Source organism: Anomalospiza imberbis, chromosome 22 (assembly GCF_031753505.1).
Source record: "Anomalospiza imberbis isolate Cuckoo-Finch-1a 21T00152 chromosome 22, ASM3175350v1, whole genome shotgun sequence".
Lineage (NCBI taxonomy): Eukaryota > Metazoa > Chordata > Aves > Passeriformes > Viduidae > Anomalospiza > Anomalospiza imberbis.
The window spans coordinates 4,795,488-4,817,720 of record NC_089702.1 but is presented as its reverse complement, the minus strand read 5'-3'; the positions used below and the strand labels follow the sequence as shown (position 1 = coordinate 4,817,720).

The 22,233-nt window shown below is 57.5% G+C and overlaps 2 protein-coding genes across 21 annotated transcripts in view; one reads left to right on the top strand and one right to left on the bottom strand.

The window, feature by feature from the left end:
• MAPT (microtubule associated protein tau) overlaps positions 1 to 16,068 on the top strand; it is a 40,430-nt gene extending 24,362 nt beyond the window's left edge. The window contains exons 5-15 of one of the 17 annotated variants that reach the window (XM_068211929.1): positions 450 to 1,298; positions 3,413 to 3,459; positions 4,307 to 4,465; positions 5,352 to 5,478; positions 5,966 to 6,016; positions 6,414 to 6,679; positions 9,526 to 9,618; positions 9,766 to 9,858; positions 13,134 to 13,215; positions 13,350 to 13,462; positions 15,415 to 16,068. In XM_068211929.1, coding sequence (XP_068068030.1) covers positions 450 to 1,298; positions 3,413 to 3,459; positions 4,307 to 4,465; positions 5,352 to 5,478; positions 5,966 to 6,016; positions 6,414 to 6,679; positions 9,526 to 9,618; positions 9,766 to 9,858; positions 13,134 to 13,215; positions 13,350 to 13,462; positions 15,415 to 15,630 — 2,096 coding nt within the window. In that variant the 3' untranslated portion in view covers positions 15,631 to 16,068. The remainder of the gene's footprint in view (positions 1 to 449; positions 1,299 to 3,412; positions 3,460 to 4,306; positions 4,466 to 5,351; positions 5,479 to 5,965; positions 6,017 to 6,413; positions 6,680 to 9,525; positions 9,619 to 9,765; positions 9,859 to 13,133; positions 13,216 to 13,349; positions 13,463 to 15,414) is intronic. The other 16 variants (XM_068211914.1, XM_068211911.1, XM_068211913.1 and 13 more) reach the window with 16 other exon arrangements.
• Positions 16,069 to 16,864: 796 nt separating this feature from the next.
• The window catches only part of KANSL1 (KAT8 regulatory NSL complex subunit 1), an 81,345-nt gene continuing 75,976 nt past the window's right edge, over positions 16,865 to 22,233 (bottom strand). For all 4 annotated transcript variants that reach the window (XM_068211847.1, XM_068211845.1, XM_068211849.1 and 1 more), the window contains 2 exons: positions 21,958 to 22,204; positions 16,865 to 20,761 (listed from right to left, as the gene is read on the bottom strand). In XM_068211847.1, the coding sequence (XP_068067948.1) occupies positions 20,471 to 20,761; positions 21,958 to 22,204 (538 nt within the window). In that variant the 3' untranslated portion in view covers positions 16,865 to 20,470. The remainder of the gene's footprint in view (positions 20,762 to 21,957; positions 22,205 to 22,233) is intronic.

Sequence of the window (22,233 nt, the reverse complement as noted above, 5' to 3'; positions counted from 1 at the left end):
GAACATCTCCCAAGCGGGGGTTCTGTGAGGTCAGGAAGGAGGACAGGGCCCTGGCCCTTGTTCAGGCCCTTGAGGCAAGAAGAGGTGGGCACTGACCAGCAAACTGATGGTCCAGTGGTGGTGTTAGGGAAAATGGGAATGTTCTTGGCTTCTGGAAACCTCTACAGCTAAACCAGTTCATGGAGTGCAGGGTGAACCTGGCCACCTCCGAGCTGGGTCCAGGCAGGAATCTGATCTCCCAGGTGCTGTTCCTGATTCCCGTGGGGGTCAGAGTTCTTTAAAGGCAAAAGCCACTGTAGGAGCGAATTGTCTGTTCAGTGGGGTGGGGTGGGACTTGCTTTTATCTCTTGGTTGCCAGTAGAAATGCTGATTCTCTCACGTTACGCGATGTTTGACATGCCTGTGCTAATTTCTTGCCCGTGCTTCACACCCCACGACTTCAGCTCCAGGCGAGCCGAGCTCTCCAAAGCTCCAGCCTGGCCCTCAGGAGCGTGTGGGAGAGGCAGTAAAAAGTGCCAGCCAGCCCCCAGAGCAGGGGCTGGGGCCTCAGCAGCCACCTCTGTCCCGTGAAACCAAGGCTCCGGCAGCAGCCCCCACCAGAATCGAGGTCACCATCCCAATACCCCTGGACATGTACCAAGGCTCCGGAAGCCCCGAAGGCAGCAGTGAGCTGTGGGACCAGGGAGGCAGAGAAGGTCTGGCAGGAGCAGGTGGCACAGGTGGCCACAAAGATGGACCATCTCCTTTGTGTGCCAGAGCCCCGATAAAAGAAGATTCCGGCGGACGGGAGAGGGATGAGGACCGGGATATTGATGAAACTTCTGGGCAGGGTTTGCCTTCCCTTGTGGATCAGCGTGTTTCTCTGGGACCTGAAAAAGGCTCGTGTTCAGCAGCTGCCCAGGAGACTCGTGAAGAATATGATGGAGAAAACAAGTCCAAAGGTGTCCTCAGAGACACCCCAGGAGAGGCACTTCTGGTTGAAGCTGAGTCACATAAAGCAGGAGAGGAGCAAGAGGAGAAGCGAGAGCCGCTGGCGGGAGAAGGAAGTCCAGACACCACCCTATCAGAGCCTTCTGGAAGTGTCTCCCAAAAAGAGGCTGAGCCCAGGGAGGGAGAAGATTCTGGGCCCGTGCTAGAAACAGCCAAACTCCCTGCTGAGGTGGAAGATGATGTGAAGAAAGTGGGTGAAGGTGCTCCTTTGGGAGAGGCTGTGCCGGACGCAGGGGGCCGCCGGACGCCCAGGAGGAAGCCCGGTGGGCTGGCTGCCGACAAGGCCAGTCGTGTGCCTCTGCTCAAAGGTGTGTGCTCCAGCTGCTGCCTCCCGACAGGGCTGTCTGATGCAGCACTGCAGCTTGCTGCCACCTCGGCTCCTGCTGCTTGGAAATGGCCTGGACCTGTGCTGTGACTGACCCACAGCGCTGCTGCTCCCTCCCTGCCCCTCCCTCTTTACTCAGTCCTGGACTGGATTGACACACCCTTGTGCTGCGGTTCTGCGTCCCTTGCATGGTGCTGGCGTGTCCCTAATCATGCTTTTTTCACCTGTTTTTGTTTTGATTTCCTTGGATCTGTTGGGTGGGCGCCTTAACTCCCACCTGGCACCTTCCCCGAGAAGACGAGGACCTGGACGTGGCTCTGGCATGTTGGAGTGGGGCTCACCTGGCGTGTGCAGCTTGTTCCGGCAGGACACGTGCCATCTGGTTTGCATGTCTGGTCCAATAACTCTTGGAATTGGCTTTCCTAAAGAGGAGGGAGGAGGAAAAAGGCAAGGATGGCAGGTCTAACCATGGAAAAGCCCCCACGCTGATCCTGTTTCTTGTACTTTCACCTTAAATATCCGCTACTGACTGCTGCTGGAGGCACGGTCTGCAGCCAGCAGGATCTTTCCCCACTGCCAGGCATGTCCATTGCTCTTCCAAAGCATCCTGCTGCCATGCCAGCTCTGGATGGGGTGTCCCTGGGTGTGCCAGCACAGTGCTGGCTCTGGGGGCTCAGCAGGAGCTGCCTGTCTGTCTGGAGGCATCTAAACAGTGTGTGGGGCTGGGCTGGGCTGGGAGGGCAGCCTTGGGTAAAGCTTTGAGTTCACCACTAAATGCTCGAGCGTCCCTTAGACCTTTCCTTTCTGCTTTCCACCTCTCCTGGGCTCAGGAATGTCCCAAGGGCCCGGCTCAGTGGCCGAAGGCAGGTGCTGCTGTGAGCTGTGGTAACGAGCCAGGGCAGCAGGACACGTGCTGGTGTCTCACCGTGTTGTACCTCAGCTCTGGCTCTCCAGGGCAGGTCCTGGGGGAAGCTCTGCCTTTTCCCCCAGCTCCACCTTCCCAGAGCTGGCTTGGCTGCTCCCATTAGCCTGGGAATGCTGCTGGGCTTGCGGCTCTGCTGCGCGGGGCTCACGCAGAAATTGTTGATGGAGCTTTTTCCACTGGAGCCAAAGCTCAGAACATATTTCTCGTTGTTCCCTGTGGGATCAGCAGTGGGAAGCTTCGCTCTCGTGCTGCAGGGCACTGGCATGGCTTGCACTGGAGCCTGGAACCATGGCGGGGTGGGGATGCACTGCCCAGAGCCAGCCAGCTTCTGATTCAGTAGGGGAAGTTTAATTATTTAATGGTCTTTCCCTTCAAAGACAGAGATGCTTGGTGGCTGTTCGGCTCCAGCCTTGCTCCAGTGTGCAGTTCAGCTGAATTTGGGAGGGGTCAGTGCTGGATTAACAGCGTTGTCCATGTCATCAGGAAAGGGCCGATCCCCCAGGACAAGTTTCCCAACACTGGGGAGCATATCAGCAGCTTCTCCTCCCAATTAGCTGAAGATAGGGGGAAAAGGACTTTGTTATGAGTGCCTTGTAGTACAGACTTTATCTCCTCCCCATTTCTAATCTCCTAATTAGACTGACCCAGGTGGAAGGGGCACTGTGCTGGGAGGCAGGGAGCAGCCTGCCAGGAGAGATGGGAATTAACAACAGCCAGGGATAAAAGTGCTCTGCAACACTAACTGAAGAACCCCTTAAATGAGATCACAGTGCTGCTGGACTGGGGCTTCCTTCAGTTTGGGTCTCTATTTATATAATTGTTAGAACAAGTGGGCGTTCCAGAGACTCGTGTGTAGGGTTGAAGGGAACTTTGTGTCCTGGACTGGATGGATCCTGCAGGAGCTGGGTGGAAATCTGGGCAAAATGCTCTCTCACAAACCTCCTTGGGGTGTCTGGTCCCCAGTGCTGACTAACAGAGGATCATCTGCTAACACAGAAGGAACGTGTTTGTGGAGTGGTGGAAGGATTTCTGCAAGAAGTGGTGACTTTGTCACATTTCTAAGAACAGTATTAAGGGAGAGCAGGGACAGGGAACACCCCCAGCAGTGTGTTGTCATCTCTGGAGTTTTTCACCAGGCCCAAGAGGTGTAACTGTGTGTTTCCATCTGTCAGGTCGTGTTGACAAGGAAGGGACCGAAGCTGATGAAAAGAAACCCAAGGTAAGCTAAAAAGCAAAACCAGGGGTGACACCTGTCCATGTTCCTGGCTCCTCTCCTGCCCTGCTGTTCTGCCTCTTAGGAAACCTTCCCATTATGTTCCATTTTTCCATTTGTTTTCAAGAATGTTTTTATTTTTTCTTCCCTCCCTCTGGGTTTGGATGGTGCAATCCATGGGTTCTTTGAGGGTGAGGAAATGGTCAAATCTAAATCAAGCACGTGGCTCGTGGGGTTGGGTGGGAGGTTGGAGAAATCATTTTTTCAGCCCAGGACTGAAAGGCAGCAGCTGACCTTGGAGCAGACTCAAAACTGCACTGGGGACAAACATAACTGTGAAAAGAGCAAAACATGTAATTAAAACATTAAATTAAATAATCTAGACCTTGCAGGTCGTAGAATATCCTGAGTTGGAAGGGATCCACAAGAATCATCAAATCCAGCTCCTGGCTTGCACAGGACAACCCCCAAAAAAGACGCTGGGTTGTGTTCTGGGTGAGGAACAGAGTTTAATAATGGGTAAATCCCAGAAGTTAAACAATATCTGTCACACTGGTAATTTGGAGGAGGTTTAGCTCAGCTGGCCATTATCCTGGTTAGTGCCTGAGTGGGATAATGGACAAGCTGAGGGGAAATGCAGTGGGTGAAGAGTTAAAGATGAGGAATAGAATTATTTTCTAACATTGAAATAGGTTATTTCTCTATATACAGCCCTGGCTGTCTACCCCACCCCACACCCAGCTCTGTATTGCACCTTCTAATCCCATTTAATGTCGCTGATCCCATTTTATTTCCCTCCCATGCTGATTTTCTTTTGTTTTTGTTCCCATTTTATTTCATTTCCACGTCCAAGAAATCCTCACCTTGCCCTGCCAAACCCCCCGGCTCCATGCCCCCCCTCCGGCACGCAGCCCCTCCGAAAGCACCCTCCAGCCCTGCCTCTGCCTCCAAACCAGCCTGTCCTGCCACCCCCCGGCCTGCCAGCACAGGAGTGCCGGGAACAAAAGCCAAGGTAAGGGACTGGGCTGGGAGAGAGGCAGCACCTGAAGGCATTCCTGGCGTTCCTGGCTGCTGCAGGTGCTTCCCTGTCCCTGGAGAGGGGCATGTGCTCCCTCCAGCTGCCCTGGTGAAGCCAGCCTTGGCCCCGGGTTGGTGCTGGGAGGACCCAGCACAAAGGGCTCCTTGCTGCAGGGGTGACCCCGTCCCCCCTGGCCAGGGCCCTTGGTGCCCTTCCTTGTTTCTCAGGTGAGTTTGAGCTGTGCCAGAGCTGCAGGTGCTGCACGGGGAGTAGGGAGCGCAGCACATCCATGGCTCATCCTGCAGGGTGAACAGAACCTCGGAGCTTTTTCCCTTTGTGGCATTCAGACACATAAACACACCCGTGGTGGGGGGAAAGCACAGGGAGTGCAGGTCACATAGAATCCTGGCATGGTTTGGGTCAGAAACGACTTTAAATCCCATCCAGTGCCACCACCTGCCATGGCAGGGACAGCTTCCGCTGTCCCAGGCTGCTCCAAACCCCAGTGTCCAGCCTTGGGCACTGCCAGGGATCCAGGGCAGCCACAGCTGCTCTGGGCACCCTGTGCCAGTCCCAGGTGCTGGCATTAATTTATCTTCTGGACAAAATTTTGGCAGAACAAGGGAGACCAAAGGATGAAATTTAGAGAGCAGAGGTGTGGCTAAGCCAGGTGTGAGGGTGCAGTGCATGGCGTAGCTGAAGCCAAGGGCTCACCTGGGAAAGGTCCCAGCCTTTCCTGTGCCCTGCCTGTGGACTTGGGACACAAGGAGTGACCAGGCACATCCCAGGGGTGGGGAATCCCGGGGAAAAGTGGGAGGGTCTCACCTGCTCTGCTCTGAGGGGTGGCAGCCTGTCCCTGACGTCCCCGCTGTGTCCCCAGGGCCCGGAGGCGAGGGGTGGCTCCAAGACGGGCACGGCGCGCGCGGGGCAGGCGCAGAGGAACTCCACCAACGCCACCCGCATCCCGGCCAAGACCCCCACGGCCCCCAAGACCCCTCCCAGCTCCGGTAGGTGACGGTGGCAGCCGTGTGCTGGTGGCTGGGTGCTGCTGCTGGGCAGTGCCAGGGGTTAATGACCGAACCCAGCCCTCTCCTGGGACTCCTTCCCTCTGAGTCGAGCTGCTCAGTGCCCTGTGCTCATACAGTCTCCAGTGTGTAGGAGAGGCCAGTTGCTTCATCCTGTGGGATTTCCTCAAATTTGGAAGATTTAGGCAGCTCCATTTTTTTAATCCATCTACTCGTTTTCTGTCTGATGATGTTTCACGAAGACCAGGGGCAAGAGGATCACTTCTTCGATTACAGGAATGGAGATTAGCCCATTATGCTCAGAGAGGAAAACCCCAGAAAGCATCAGGCATTGTGAATTTCCATTAAAATGGTGCATTTCACTGGATGTATACATATATTTCATACTTAACCAGAGCTGCATAAAACCTTAAGTCAATTAATTTTCCAGCTTTATTATGTTTAAGCATCTTTCTCATTCACTAAACAGGCAGAAAGGAGCAGAAAAAGCCACCTCCTGCAGCAGCAAAGACTGAGAAAGGTGATGTTTAAGGGTCTTCTTTTTTTCTTTCATTTCCTTTTCAAACTGGGGACAGTGCTAAGCTGCTCAGCGATCAGCCTTAGTTAATTCCAGAAAATAATTTTGTGAAAGTGCTTCCAAATTCCTAATAGAAAAGTGGTTCTGAGTGTCTTTTGTCTGTAATTCGTCGTGCCACGCTCGGGTGGGGAGTCTTACTGATGATCCAGGCAGTGGAGACCACCTTCCTTCTGGGATGTTAGGAAATTGCCTTTTGCATCACGGTTTTTCCTTCAAAATGGACTAGAAGAAAGTGCAGCCACCACCCTCCCCCTGCACTGGGCTGTTGGGTGGGCTCTGGGACGAGGCAGAGCAGCCCCCACGGGGTCCTGACCGGGGCTGCCCTGTGTGCAAACTGCAGGTGAGCAGCCCAAGTCTGGAGACAGAAGCGGTTACAGCAGTCCCGGCTCCCCCGGGACTCCAGGCAGCCGTTCCCGCACCCCCTCTCTGCCCACCCCACCAGCCAGGGAGCCCAAGAAGGTGGCAGTGGTTCGCACCCCCCCGAAATCTCCCGCCTCTGCCAAGACCCGCGTCCAGCCGTCGGCCGCGCCCATGCCCGACCTGAAAAACGTCAAGTCCAAAATCGGCTCCACTGACAACCTGAAGCACCAGCCCGGAGGTGGCAAGGTAAACACGGACTCTGCTTCCTGTCCTGCGGGGACAGCGGGTGCTGGACACTCCCTCTGGGATGGCAGAACCTCCCTGGAGCAGCAGCAGCCGGGCAGTGGCCAGGGCTCCCAGCCTGACTCTGGTTTACCTGGAAGGTTTTGGCTTGGATGCTTGGCCTGGAATTCCTTGCCTGGCTTAGTGCAGCTCAGCTGTCCCACGGAGAGCTCGTGGTGTGGGTCTCATGGGGGAATGACGTTCCCTGCAGGTGGTGAGCTGCAGGCCTGAGGAGAGGCAGGGTCAGGGCTGTGTTTCTGAATCCCACCCTGTGCCTGGAGCAGTCCTCCCCCCACTGCAGGAGAGGACAGGAAGGTCTGTCTCCTCCCTCTGAGGGTCCCGGGCTCGGACCCCACATTTTGCCAGACATTGGGATTTTGGATCCAGCTCTGTTGGCAAGGTTTTGGGTCGTGTTGTGCCACCAGGTGCTGTCTGGCTACACAGTGCAAGGGGGCACGGCCAGAACTGGTGGCACTTCTGTCCTTTCAAACGCTTTGCACTCCCAGAAAAGTTGTTCCACGAGCAAAGTGACCTCTGGGCTCCAAGTGCTTGGGAATGAGGGTCTTGGGTTAAATTCTACAAGCCTGGCAGGGGGATACTGCCTGTCCTGGGGTGGCACTGCCTGTCCTGGGGTGGCACTGCCTGTCCTGGGGTGACACTGCCTGTCCTGGGGTGACACTGCCTGGCTTCAGACCTTGCAGAGCCATAACAAACGTTCCCTGAGTGCTGTGCATGACATTTTGCGTGAGCAGGTACCTCGGTGGCTCTGAATGTTCCCCTTTGGCATGGGGGTGGGGAGAGGGGGGCTTTGAGCTGGCTCCTCTGCATCCTGTGAAATGGCAGCCTGCTTCTCCGTGGCCTTTCCAGGCGTTCTCCACCGTGGCTGGCAATTTACCGGCTTTGTGCCACCATCCAGGGGGGCTCTGGAGCCTGGGCAGGGCTCTTGGTCGTGAGACAGCAGCACGTGAGCACAGTGTCCTTTTTGGGGGGGCTCAACCCTCCTGCCCACTTAGCACAAGACATGGGTTTTTCTTCCCACCCCCACAAACCCTGTTCTCCAGGGATTTTAGAAGGAACCCTTGTTTACTGGAGAATAGTTAAATTATTTGTTTGTTCTTTTTTAATCCAGCTTTTACAAGTTGGTTTTTTTTTCCCCTTCTCTGCTTCTCTGTTTGTTGTTGTTGCTGAAAGAGAAAGAACAGCTGAATTTGGGACAATTTGGGACATTGGGAGAATGGCTGGATGCTCTGCTGGGATTCTGAGGCTGCTCCCAGCAGAATGGTTGCAGCTGGAGCAGAAGGGGCTGATCCCAGATGTTTGATTTCAGGCTGGTCAGAAATGGGTTTGGAGATTCCAGACCCCCAGCCTGGGCAAGCAGAGGAGCACGGGGCACAGGGCAGGGGCAGCCAGGCCACGTCCCTGCCTGTGCTCCTGCATGGCCTGAGCACTCCTCTTGTGGCTGCATCACCGAGCGCTGCTCTGGCAGAGCCTGCTCTGGCAGAGCCTGGTCCTGATTTGTGGGATTAGTTGATGTCAGCTTGGAAAATCCTGCTGGTGGCACAGGCCAGCCGTGGTGCTTCCCATGCTGGAGAGCCAGGGCGCTGCAGGGAGCTCTCCTGGCAGGAGCAGGCTGGGGTTGGATTGCTGGGATGGAGGCGAGGTGCCTGCTCAGCCCTGGGGATGGTGCCACCAGGAGTGTCTGTGCCCAGGGAGGTGGCACTGCTGGGGGCTCTCGTGGTCCCTCTCACAGGCTCAGACCTGTGCCTTGTCACCTGCATTTACCCCTGTGGGGGTTGTAAAGCCACTCCAGGGTGTGTGGGGAAGGAGCAGGGATTGTCTTCACCCTGGCGTTGTCCGGAAGAGCTGCTCGGGTGCCTGAGGTGGCTCCAGGGCAGCTCCCTACACAGCCAGTGGGGAAAACAATCCCTGAGTGGAGCCAGCTTTGTGAGCGCGGGGATCAGCGTGCAGGGAAGGCTTTGGGGCTGCAGGGTGTGGCTAGCAGTGGTTCCATGTGGCCCCCAGCCCTTCCCAGCCCTGCTCCCACCCACCAGGGACTCCTTGGGAATGTGCCACAGGACTGGGGTGGGGCTGCATCCCTGGGATGGGGCCTGGGGCTGCATCCCTGGGATGGGGCTGCATCCCTGGGATGGGGCTGCATCCCTGGGATGGGGCCTGGGGCTGCATCCCTGGGATGGGGCTGCATCCCTGGCAGCGTTGGCTTTCTCTTGGCAGCTGTGGAGGGAGTGTGAGCCCCGTGCAGAGCAGAGCTGCGTGTCCTCTCCCAGTGCTGGACACGCAGCTCCCGCTCCCCAGCCGGGCCAGTGGCACCTGTTTGCCCAAGGCCAGGTGTGCCTGGCCCAGAAGGGGGCTGTGGTGCCTGGCTCCACGGAGCTGGATCTGGGCAGGCATTTCTTCTCTCAGCTCCACCCCTCCTCATCCCCCTGGCTCTGCAGGAGCTGTCTCTGAGCCCTGGTGGTGCCTCAGCCCTGCCTCCCAGCGGGTTTGCTGCCCTGCCAGTTCCCTGCTTTGTTCCGTGGAAGGATCCAGGCTGGGCTGGCTTTTTTGGCTGGTGTTTGTGGCCTGGGACCCGGGGCTGCACCACTACCCAGGCCTGCCCAGTCTCGAGCTATAACCTGCCCACCTCCATCTTCCCTTTCCAGCCCAGGAACAGAGAAATCTGTGCGGCAAGCCAGAGATTTTTCCTTTTTACTGCTGGCACTGGAAGGCAGGTTCCTGGTTTTAGGGATATAACACATGGTCAAGCTGCAGATGGTCATGTTGTTTCTCACGCTCTTTTCTGGCTACCAAAGGTGCAGATAATTAATAAGAAGCTGGACTTTAGCAGCGTTCAATCCAAGTGTGGCTCAAAGGATAATATCAAACACATCCCGGGCGGAGGCAGTGTGAGTACCTTCACACTTTCAATGCTCTATCATAGTTCTTATAATAAGTGGCATGTTGTGTACACTAAACTGCCAATGCTATCTGCAGCGACCCTGCCATCAGATAGCTATTGGTGACGTGCAATGACTCTTTTCTGGCTACCAAAGGTGCAGATAATTAATAAGAAGCTGGACTTTAGCAGCGTTCAATCCAGGTGTGGCTCAAAGGATAATATCAAACACATCCCGGGCGGAGGCAGTGTGAGTACCTTCACACTTTGAATGCACTGTAATAATCCTGATTTTAGTGGCATGTTGTTACACTAATCACCAATGCTATCTGCAGCCACCCTGCTGTCACATAGCCATTGGGGACGTGCTGTCATTTAACCCCCGTTAACCCAAAAATGAACCCTAACAAGTCCTGGACATGCCTGACATGGACAGAACTAACTGCCCCGTGTCCAAACCACGTCTGTAACAAACCACCCCAGAAACCCCAGGGCTCTGCACTGCCTGCAAGGCTGAAAGCCTCCTGGTCTGCGGGATGGGGCCTCAGGCACACGGTGATGCAGGAGATGGGTAGATTTATGAGCAGACCCAGTCCTCATTGCTCAATGTGCTGCTAAATTGGACATGATCCTGCCCAACCTGTCAGCGTGCCCGTTCCCATCAGGCAAGTATGATCCATGCAAATATTAAGTTTCTCCTTGCTAACGAATGTGTCCGGCAGCGCCCACGGAGGCTGAGCCTGAAGGATTGTTGAGTTAATTGATTTGAGCGCTGGCATTTCCAGCTGTTCCCACATAAATACCAGGCTCAGCTTTCAGTTACTGTGCCAGAAACCTGGAGAAACTCCACAGAGGTTGGTGGATTTACAGCTGGAGACAGTTTGGGTCCAGGAAAGACGCTGGGCCAAGGAAGGCGCATGCCTGAGACCCCAGACAGCGTCACTGGGGTTTGTGGGGCCTGGTCTGAGATGTTCCCCATGGATTTTCCTTGATCTCTGTGGACGCCCTCCCTGAGAAACTGAGCCTTGCAGGAGGCTTGGCAGGTGAACACAGGGACACAGCTGGCTTTGCAGCCTCTGGCTTAAATTTGGTGTCACTCTGCAGTTACTTAGGCCAGAGGAGCTGCTCTGCAGAGCTCAGCCCCCTGTGAAGCAGCTCCATGGCTGTTCCTCTTCCTTACCCTGGGCTCCTGCCCTGCCTGGGCTGCCCCGGCTGTGGTGGACCAGGAGCTGGTGTTGGCCACCAGTCCTCCATGCTGGGGCTGGTGATGAGCTCACCCCTTCCTCACAGAGCTCACACCGTGGGCCTTTGCAGCTGCACTGGGTTAAGAATTACCTGAATTTTCATCTGGGGGTGGTGATCCCTCCCCAGGCCCTGCCAGGACTGAAAACCCCATGAGTTCTGCCTGGCTGCAGCAGCGCTGGGAGCAGAGCCTGACAGGGGCAGAGCGTCAGGCTGTCCTGGGGGCTGGGCTGGGCCTGGGGCTCCCTTGGGAGAGGGGCAACAAGAGACCCCAGGGCTTCAGTGGCCTTTGGGACTTAAACCCCACGGCAGCAGCACCCCCTGGCCAGCCATCCCTGCTTCCAGAGGGAGCTGCCACTCCCTGGGGTTGGTGCCTGGATTCTGAAGCCTGTGGATGCTCTGACCAGCGGAGGCCTTAGGCAGGAGCTGGCCTTGGCATTGCTGATGCTGAGGGGTGGGATCCCCAGGTCTCTGGCACTGCTTTCCCTGGAAAACAACTCTGTTCCCCTTTTCCTTTCTTGCTAAAATGGGAGAGGATCCTTCTCTGCTCCCCAGCAGGATGGGAAGGGATGACAGAGCCCTGTCTGTCAAAAAAGGGACTGGGAATGAGAGCAGAAAGTTCCAATTGCTGACTGCTTGTTCTGGAAACAGGAGGACTTTCAGTCCCAGGTCTCAGTGGTGCCTGAATTGCTGAGAGACCCTTCAGGGTCACAGCTGGGCTTAGAAAGGCACCAGCTGCCCTTTTTGGGTCTGTTTCCTACTTTCCAACCAAATCCAGCTCCTCTCCTGCCCAAGTGCATTAAACATGTGACCTTTCCCAACGCTGTCTCCACGTCTGTGTCCACGGTGTGCTCCCAGACCCTGAGGGGTTGCTTTTCTCCCTCTCTGTCTCCTGTCAAATGTGCCTTTTGGTCTGTGTGAGCAGCAGAGACAAGGCAGGTCAGCAGGGCTCTGTGCCTGGAGCTGCTCCTCCTTTTCCTGGCTCCAGGGAGGGGTGAGGGATGTTTCTCAGGGCTGTGACAATCACTGAGGGCCTTGGGGCCAACGTGAGGAGTGAAGGCTGCACCTTCCCCTGGGGCTTTTGGGTCAGCCCCAGGTGCTCAGATGGGGGGCAGAGGCTGCAGTGGATCCTTGGTGCTGGTCCGGGGGCTGCTGGGAGGAGTCGGCTCCTCTGCACAGCTCCCTTTGGTGCTGGCACATCCTCCTGGGACTGGTGAGAGCATCACACCTGCTGTGGTGCTTGGGGGAAACTCGGGGAGCAGCAGATGCTCCCCGGGAAGTCCAGGCTGTGCCCAGAGCCGGAGCCAGCCTCGAGGCGTGGATGATGCCACTTCTCCTGCACAGCCCCACCGACTCCGGCTGAGCCCCACAGGCAGTCTGGGGGTGCTGGCAGTCCCAAACCAGGCTCCAGGGTAACTCCTGGGGCTCTGGGGATGTTTTCTGCCCCTTGTCTCCTGCTCCTGCCGTAGCTGCCGTGTGTGTGCCTGCTCCCAGGCTCCTCCCTGGTGTGTGGCTGCTGTCGCAGCACTGCAGCCCCCCTGGTGTCCCCGTGTGTGTCCCTGTCCCCAGTGTCTGTGCCACGAGGCCGCCGGCCCCACGCGCCCGGGGGACGGGGGGGATCCGTGGAATTGCTGGAGCTCACCTTCAGAGACATCATGGGCAAAGCACATCAAAACAGAGCCTAAATGTCACAAAATGCTCTTGTGGTTCAATACTTTGTAATTGCCATTTTAATTTCTATGATGTCGACTCCAGATATTTAAACTTTGGTTTTTTTTGGTTTTTTTTTTTCCTTTAACCCTTATTTCTGTTACAGCATTTTTCAGAAATGCATATTTTGCTCACTCTTTTGAAATTTCTGTGCACATTGATCATTTCTGTTCTTTCAGTTTTTGTGGACATAAGCTTTATGTTTTACACCAGAAAAGGTATTTATTTTTTACGTTTTCTCTCTGGTATATTTCCTCCTTTTGGATGATATGTATGCAAATCTTAATTAATTACCACTCCACTTTCTCTCTCACTCGAGCACTTTAAAATTGCCTCTGCTCCCCGCTCTGTGGAGAGGTGATCTCGTGCATGCTGACATGTTAAGAGGCTCCTGCACACGGGCATTAATGATCTCCCGTTTCTGATGGCAGTTTCTTTGGTGTCATTAATCCTCCTGGGGCTGGAGCTGTCCTTTCCCTCCAATCCAGCTCAGGTGCTGCTGTGTGTTGTGCTCCCCTGCTGGCCCCAGCTGGCCCCTGCTGGCCCCAGCTCATCCCCTGCTCCTCTCGACAGGTGCAAATCATTTACAAGCCAGTCGACCTGAGCCATGTGACGTCCAAATGTGGTTCCCTGGGCAACATCCACCACAAGCCAGGTACCCTTCAGGCTCACGGGGGTGTGGAGAGGAGCAGGGGGTGAGGGGAGGCAGCGACTGGAGCGCCCCAGGGAGCCCTGGGGTGCTGGGTGCTGTTCCCAGCTCCTGACCCAGCTCTCCCTCTTCTCTTCCAGGTGGTGGCCAGGTGGAGGTGAAATCTGAGAAACTGGACTTCAAAGATAAGGTGCAGTCGAAAATCGGGTCCTTAGATAACATCAGCCACGTCCCTGGAGGAGGCAATAAAAAGGTAAAGGGGCCCTGGGGACAGGTGTGTCCTGCTGTGGGTGTGAGCGTGAGGAGACGGGGCCAGAGCGTGGCACAGCTGCCAGGATGTCCCCGTGTCCCTCCTCTGGGGCCTGTGGCCACCCGAGTACGAGCCAGCGACAGCCTCTCCTGCTCTTTCTGCTGCCTCTCAAGTTTTTTGTGCCTCAAACCCTTCCCACCACCGGCGAGTCCCATGCTGTGCTGAGCTGGCAGCTGGGGAGCTGCAGAGCTGTTGGATCCCCAGTGAAAGTGGAGCATTAAAGGCTCAGCTTTATTTAGAACAGGTGACTTTGCAGCAAACTGCCCCTTCAGAAGGTGATTTCTCCTTCCTGCCCGAGGGCTCTGTGAAGGGAGGGGAGTGTTTGGGGGGATTTGAATTGAAAGACAAAAAGCAAAATTGAAAGACAAAAAGGTCAGGGAAGTGAGCTGGGGCTGAGCTGTCCCCACCAAGGCTTTGATGGTGACTTCAGTGAGTCTTGGCCAAGTAAAACAGCCCCACAGCTGGGCTTCAAGGCCACCAGGTCCCCAGCAGGCAGGGGGGTGAGAACATCAGGTAAGCACAGAGCTGAGGCTCCAGCCTGGCGACACGCAGGGTTCAGCTTCCCCAGGGAAAAGCGGGTTTTATCTTGCTTGTTTTTGCAGCGCTTTTGTCTCAGTGGGAGGGGAAGGTTCTGTTTCAGCTCCTGTATTTTGGCACTTTGTTCTTGGCCACGTGTTCTCTGTGCAGCTCCAGCTCTCACCTCCAGCTGGCCTCTGACTGCGGGACCGCTTGACTTCCTTACCCTTCTCTCTGCCGTGCATCAGCCTCCCCTGTGCTTCACTGAGCCTTTTGCCATCGGTTTTGTGATTCCAGTGATGCCTCTGTCACATCCTGGCACATTCACTGGGCCATAGTTTGAAGCACTTGTCCTCTGCAGGGGAGTTTCTCTGCAAGGCTTTGACCCAGCAGTGGCATCACCACCTCAGCCTTCCTCAGGTGGCTGCCACTCCCCTGCCTAAACCCAGCCTGGAGGAGGTTGTGGGTGTAACTGAGTCCAGGTGCAGCTCTGCTGCCCCTTTCCCGTGTCCCCCAAGCCCCCTCCTTGCTCTGTGACACACAGATCCACACTGGGACTCACGGTCCACAGCTCTTTATGCTGAGCTCTGGTTCCTGTGCCGGGTGTGCCGTGGGGAGCTGGGTGCTCCGTGCTCTGCCCAAGTCCCCGTGCTCTCCCGTGCTGTTCCTGGAGAGTTTTCCTCCCTGGTTCCAAAGGCAGCCACTCTTCTTTCTATGAGTCAGTGAATGGCCCCGTTTTTCAGATCTTTTTCTCCCCAGTTTTCTATTTCTTGTCTATATTTTTTGTCTTTTTCCTTCTGGCTGACATTTCTTGGATCATGGTTTTTGTTGCTGATGCATTTTTTGCCCCCCACTGCCCTGGGCGGGTTTCTTCACCTGTAGAGAGAGAAAGGCAAGGAAGACAAGACCTGGACCCCGAGCCCAGACCCCGCTGGGCTCCAGGCCCTGGTGCTGGAGCCACTCACCCCCACGGAGAGCCAGCCCCCAGCCTTGCACTCGGCTGGGGAGGGCACCTGTAAGTAGCAAAGCAGATGCAGTTCACCGGGAGAGGGGTTTGGCTCCAGGGAGCAGCTCCGTGGGCTAAGGGGAAGCTTCATGTGCCATGTCCCCCCATAATCTCTGCCAGGGGAGTGGGAGCAGCCCAGGTTGTGCCCTCTGTGTTCTGGGACCCAGGACCTCGCCTGGGGAGGATTTGGCAGCATCCAGATGCTCAGGTCCTGCTGTCCCCTCTGGTGCGTGGGACATGCCCAGGCCCGGGGCACTGGGGACACTGGTTCACCGCCCCGAGCTCTGCTCCCAGCTCCCAGCGGCCGTGCCCGGGTCTGGCAGGGCCCCCTGTCCCCCGGCCACGCCCCTGACCGCCCTCCTCTCCCTCACAGATTGAGACTCACAAGCTGACCTTCCGCGAGAACGCCAAAGCCAAGACCGACCACGGCGCCGAAATCGTCTACAAGTCCCCCACCATCTCCGGAGATGCCTCCCCGCGCCGCCTTAGCAACGTCTCCTCCACCGGCAGCATCAACCTGGTGGACTCCCCCCAGCTGGCCACGCTAGCCGACGAGGTGTCCGCCTCGCTGGCCAAGCAGGGCTTGTGATCGCGGCACGGCGGCCACCGGGAGAGAAGACAAGGAAAGGAAACGAAAAAGAAAAGAAACAAAAATAATAATCTGGCCTTCTTCCTCTGTTCCTTTCACAGCTGCTTCCCCGTCCCTAACTGGTTAATGATTTAACCTGCTTTTACTGTTCATTCAGCTCTAGCTCCAGGACTTCAAAATCAGTGACACTATGAGGTACAAAACCTCCTCTCCCCCTGCTCCTCGGAGCGCACAGCCCGTCCCGTCCCCGCGCTCCCCCTGCTCCTGCCGCATCCCTCGCCGTCCCTGCCCGGGGCCACCCGGCAAGGCGGGGAGGGGGCCCGAGGGGCGGCCACAGCACGACGCTGACCCGAGCACCCCACACCAGCACAGGGCAGCGGGTGGCCCTCCCGGGAAGGGGCTGTGACCTCGCCCAGCTCGTGTCCTGCCGCTGGCCGGGCCGGCCCGCGGGCCGGCCGCGTCCTGGGTGCGCAGCCAGGGCTGCGGAGAGGTGCCCTCCCTCCCCGTGTTAAATTTGCCTGCTGATTTGGAAGAAACCTTTTGCTTTTATTTCCGAAAGCCGAGACGTGTATGAAGATAACGGCCAGGTACCCCCCAGCCCGCTCTGAGCTCCGGCAGCTGGAGTTCCGGCGACGCCGGGTGCCCGCTCCGAGGGGCCCTGGGCGGCCGTTCCCCTCTCCGTGGCTGTGCTGGAACCGCTGAGTGGATGAGTAGAGGCTTTTCCCCATTCCTTTGGCAGCCCCTCGTGTCGTAGAGTAGATTTGTCTGTATATGCTTGGACCGTGCCAGGGTGATTGTTTTCATAAACGAGCATGTGTTTAAAAAATAAATGCTGTAAGTAGTTTTGAGCTGCCCCGCGCCGGCTCCGCCGCAGCCCAGCCGGGGGCCCGGGGAGCTCGGCCGGCTCCGGGCCGTGCCCAGCCGCGGTGCCGCAGGAGGAGCCCGGCACCACATGTCTGCCGGGGGGCCGGGCAGCGCCCCGGAGCTCAGACGAGGGGCACTCACAGCTCCAGGGCTGGGATGGCTCCTGGATTTGGGTGCAGCTTGTGACATTTTTGGGTTGTTCTTTTTCTTTCCCTGCAAGGTCAGCTCAGCGATGGCGGAGGTGGCAGCTCCATGGCTCTGCTGTGCCGGTGGCAGCGGTGAGACCCCGGCAGGACGCGGGGGAGGCGGCAGCAGCTCCCCCAGCCCGGGGCCAGTGGCTGCTCCCTGGCACTGAAGCCCCTTTCCGGGCGCTCCCCGGTGTGAGTTGGCAGCATCTCACCCCTCACACAGCACTGGCCACCCCAGCACCACTCGGGGACAGGAGCCAGTCGAGTTCTTGCTTTGGCTGCTTTTGTTCCTGTGGCTCCCTGGGGAGCACGAGGGGGTCCCGGGGCTGTCCCCACCTGCCCCTTCCCTCTTCAACCAAAGAGGCCGAGATGCCACCAGTGCAGCTGCGTGTGTCCTCCTGCCCTGTCGCCCCCAGGGGCCCTGGCTGAGCTCTGGGGGTTCAGCTGGAGGTGGGAGGGCAGAGGGGCCCTGCTGGGGCTGCAGCCCCGGGCTGTGCGGCAGGGAAAGCCGTGCTTTCCCAGCAAGGGCCGGAATTCTGGTCCGACAGGGCTGGCGGGGGGTCAGGGCCCCTGGTTGTCCTTGGGGTGGTGGCTGGGTGCCACCAAGGCTGTCAGAGCAGCTGTTCTGGGCAGAGCAGCAATTTTTCCCTGGACAGGACCTGCTCCCATCCCGTGGGAGCCGTGAACCCGCTGTCACCGCTGTCCCTCTGTGGGGCTGGGCTGCCGCAGGCCTGGCTGTGGATGGAGATGGTCTGGGGGGGGGGGGTCCAACCCTTTTCTCTGCAGCCCCAGGAGCTGCTTTATTGCTGGGGAGAGGCTGGTCCAGCACCACCATCATGTCCAGCTTGTCACTCGCTCCGTTCACTTGACTCCATGATTGTAAGGCTCTGTGCTCCGTCCCCGACTCTGTAGCGCTGCAGGAGCCGCCGCGCTTTTTGTCCTTTGTAGAACGAGCAAGTTGGGAGAACCCTCAAAGCATCACCTCCTTACCCCTTCTGGGCTGCAGGACGGGGTAGCTGAGCTCGCCCGACCTGTGCCACCCCTGTCCCCTCCGTGCAGCCCGAGGGACCCCAGCACCCAGCGCTGGGATGTCCTTGGTGTGCACCGAGCTCCAGTGAGCAGCCCCTTCCTACTCTGAGTGTCCTCAGCCCCGGCCGTCGTCCCCCCCGGGGGCTGTGGGGTGCCAGGACAGCCCTTTCCATCCCCACGTCACCCGCTGTCCCCTCCAGCAGCCCGAGCCACGTCCCCTGCCCCAACCCTGTGTTCAGACCCAGGCCTGAGGGTCCAGTGAGCAGCCGGACAACCTGACCCCCGGCTTTTCCTTTACTCCACACACATCTTGGGTCTGAAAAGGGTAAAAACCGGCACTGATTTAAAAAAAAAACAAAAACTCGTACTTCTGCACTCCAAAAGATTCTGCGTGTTAGCAAAGGTCGGTGCCAGCCTGTGTGGTGTTGGCAGCCCCGTGGAGGGGAGGGAAGGTTTGATCTCAGTGTATCATTCTAGCTTAGCTTCTGTCTGTGGGTGTCCATAGTGTATCGTGTGTTTAACAACTGGTTTACACTGTTGCCGTAAAAGTGAATTTGGAAATAAAGTCATTACTACGATAATGATAACTGGCACCTCTTTTGCCTGGGGGACGGGGCGTGGGGGATCCGTCTGCAGAATCATCGACTGGGGCAGCACACAGGGACAGGGACTGGTTTGCAGTTTTTCTGTTACTTTTTAAGCTCCCACACTTCTGCCCGGGACACAGAGGGGTGACCCTGCCTGCTGGAGCCAGGAAGCACACAGCAGTCCCTGGGTGAGAACCAGCAGCACCCAGTTAACCCCAGAAATGTAAAATAAAATAACTCCCAGCCCGGGCGTTCCTGCTCTTGCTGACACAACTGCTGGAAAATAAGATCACACAGGAAAAAAGAGGCCACTGACACGTGGGAGGGAAGCAGTTGATCTGAGTGCACTGAGGACCCCTTCCCTGTCCCAGCCCAGCGTTTCACACTCATCAAATGGAATAGTACGTTTTAATTTTTTTTTAATATTTTCTTCTTTTTTTTTTTTTTATAAGCACATTTGTGCTTTGCCAACAGAATCAAGACATTAACAAAGATCAGCTTCTCGGAAGAAAAGCATTTCTATATAACAAGGACATTACACAGCTCAAAGCAGGAAAAGAAAATATTTACAAAATACAAGGTGGGTTTTTTTTTTTTGTGTGGTTTTTATAATGCTAAAAGGGTTATTCAGAATTTTCAACCTTATAAATAGAAAAGCACTTCTGCAGAGGGATATGGTAGCGCCGTTGTTTGTTGGGTTTTTGTTTTAAAGAAACGATGACGGATCCTTTAAACTAGAACAGAACCAAAACCACGAGATCATGTTGAAAATTGTGAAAACCCCGACCATGAAGCAGTTCAGCGACTATTTCTTTACGATTACAAAATGGAAAAAAAAAAAAAAAAGTCCTTTGTATTTTTTTTTTCCCGTTTTTTTTTTTTGGTGATGTGATTATACATAAGACAGGCACAATGCTAGCAACAGGACAGGGCCCAGGAGCCACACCGTCGGGACCGGGAAGCGTTACGATGGGGACGGTGCGCGGGGTCTGGGATCACTGCGGGTGCGGGACGGGGAGGAACAACGAACTGGGCTTCAAACTCAAATACCTGTCAGGAGGGGGCACGGCGGGCGCCCCGAAATGAAACGCAACCGGCACCGCAGCTGGGACGGCGCGGAGCGGAGCGAAGCTGTGGTGAGCCCAGGCGGGATCGGGATGACCCTGATCCCCCAGGAGCTGCCTCCCGCCTCCATCCTTCCCTCTCTGGCCCCCCTTGTCTGACACAAACCCACCTGCGGGACCCCCGCCCTGGCGCGGCGGCTCCCCCGGCTGCCCGACCCCACGGCGAGGGCAGAGCTCCAGCACCGGCCACAGCCCAGCTCCAGCTCAACACCCGAGCGCTCCGGGAATTCTGCTCCTGCTGAAAGCATCGGGGACTCTTCCCCTCCCTGCCCTCGCCACACAGCCGGTGTGCACAAGGTGCTTCCCACCTCCCACCCCTGCCACGCCAAGCTGAGTGTGGAGCAGCCACAAGGTCCCTCCCTTCCCCCTGCAGGGAATGCAGCCAGAGCCAGGCTGCTCCAAACCAGGGGAGAAGGAAGGGAGAGGTGTCCCCAGGGGCAGAGCGAGGATCAGGGAGGGACAGAATTCCCCCCTCCCCTTTGGATACCTGGAACTACAACCTGGGGCAGGAAAACGCAGGAGGGTGAAGTGCAGGTGGGCACTCTGCAGGTGAGGACAGCCAGTGAAGGTTGCAATCCCAAGACATCACTTTTCACCACTAATTTCACTCCACTAAAACCTTTCAGGGTGGGGGGGAGTGGGTTAAGAGAAAACGACACCCTTTTGGTGGGAAAAACTATCCCCAAAATCTGCTAGTCAGCTAAATCCTGTGCTCTAGTTTTATACACCTAAAGGAGGGAGGAAAGGGGAGGGGGTCTGGTGGGCTGCTCCCCTCCCGAGGCTTCACTCCGCTGGGAGGAATCTGGGGGCTCATTCATGTGACGAGGAAACATGGAGAAGGAAAAAAAAAAAAAAAGAAAACAAAACAAAACAAAAAAAAAAAGGAAAAAAAAAAAAGAAAACAAAAAACAGTTTCTAAACTCCTTAAATTCACTAAAAACTGTGAAAATTCCCGGCAGGATGTTTGAATATCAAACGCAGATTTTGGAAGCTTTAATGCCAAGAGTTAGTTCTGTGTGTTGGTTTGCTCATGTCTCCCCGTGTGTCTCTATCTGTGCGCTGGCCGCAGGACTGCGGAGCAGGAGGAGGAGGAGGAGGAGGAGGAGGAGGAGGAGGAGGAGGAGGAAGAGGAGGAGGAGGGGGGGGCCAGCGGGGTTCGGCTCTTGAGGCTGGGCAGGCTGGGCGAAGCCGAAGTGCCATCGCATTCCCGGGAGGATTTGCTGCCCGAGGTGCGGCGGGTGCAGCGCGAGAGCCGGTCCTGGGGGTCGGGCTGGTCCTCGCACTCCGTCCGGGGGTCGTAGGAGAGCGGGAAGGTGCGGCGCTCCCAGGGCTGCACGGCCTGGGGAAGAGAGCTCAGTCACGGGAAATCCCTGCAAAAGTCTTCCGTCCTCGCTGCCTGCACGGATCCGGAGCTCAGAGCTGCTCCCGGTGCAGAGCCCCAGGCTGGGAGCAGCGGCCGGGAAGCGGAGAGGACACGGCAGCTCCGCACGGAGCCGGCGCTGGCAGCGCTTCCACCGCCCTGATCCCCGCCGGGCCAGAGCTCCAGCACCGCCCTCAGGCAGCCCCCAGCCTGCGTCCCCACACCGGGGACACCTGCGGTGCCACCCCTGCGTCCCCACACCGGGGACACCTGCGGTGTCACCCCTGTGTCCCCACACCGGGGACACCTGCGGTGTCACCCCTGCGTCCCCACACCGGGGACACCTGCGGTGTCACCCCTGCGTCCCCACACCGGGGACACCTGCGGGGCCACCCCTGCGTCCCCACACCGGGGACACCTGCGGGGCCACCCCTGCGTCCCCACACCGGGGACACCTGCGGTGTCACCCCTGCGTCCCCACACCGGGGACACCTGCGGTGTCATCCCTGTGTCCCCACACCAGGGACACCCCACCCCTGTGTCCCCACACCGGGGACACCTGCAGGGCCACCCGCAGGGCCACCCCTGTGTCCCCACACCGGGGACACCTGCGGTGCCACCCCTGTGTCCCCACACCGGGGACACCTGCGGTGTTATCCCTGCGTCCCCACACCGGGGACACCTGCGGTGTTATCCCTGCGTCCCCACACCGGGGACACCTGCGGTGTCATCCCTGCGTCCCCACACCGGGGACACCTGCGGTGTCACCCCTGTGTCCCCACACCGGGGACACCTGCGGGGCCACCCCTGTGTCCCCACACCAGGGACACCCCACCCCTGTGTCCCCACAGCAGGGTCACCCCACCCCTGCCTCCCCACAGCAGGGACATCTGCAGGGCCACCCCCGTGTCCCCACAGCAGGGTCACCTGCAGTGTCACCCCTGTGTCCCCACAGCAGGGTCACCCCACCCCTGTGTCCCCACACCAGGGTCATCTGCAGTGCCACCCCTGTGTCCCCACAGCAGGGACACCCCACCCCTGTGTCCCCACACCAGGGTCACCTGCGGTGCCACCCCTGTGTCCCCACACCAGGGTCACCTGCAGTGCCACCCCTGTGTCCCCACAGCAGGGTCACCTGCGGTGCCACGCCTGTCCTGGCCGCAGCCAGCACCCACCTGCTCGTCCAGGCCGGCCTCGGGCGTGGAGCAACGCGTGTCCTCGCTGGACAGGAGGCGCAGGGAGTCCCGGGACAGAGGGGTCAGGGGGGCACAGAGCAGTTCGGGGCTGATGGGGCTGCGTGGTGAGTGGGTGTGGGACAGCTCCAAGTGGGAGTGGTAGCTGCCCACCTCAGGGGATGCTGGCTGGGGAGTCGAGGGGTTCCCCAGCTGGGGGGTCGTCCGTCCGTCTGTTGATCTGTAGGACCTGAGACAGGAGCAGGTTTAAGAGCCCAG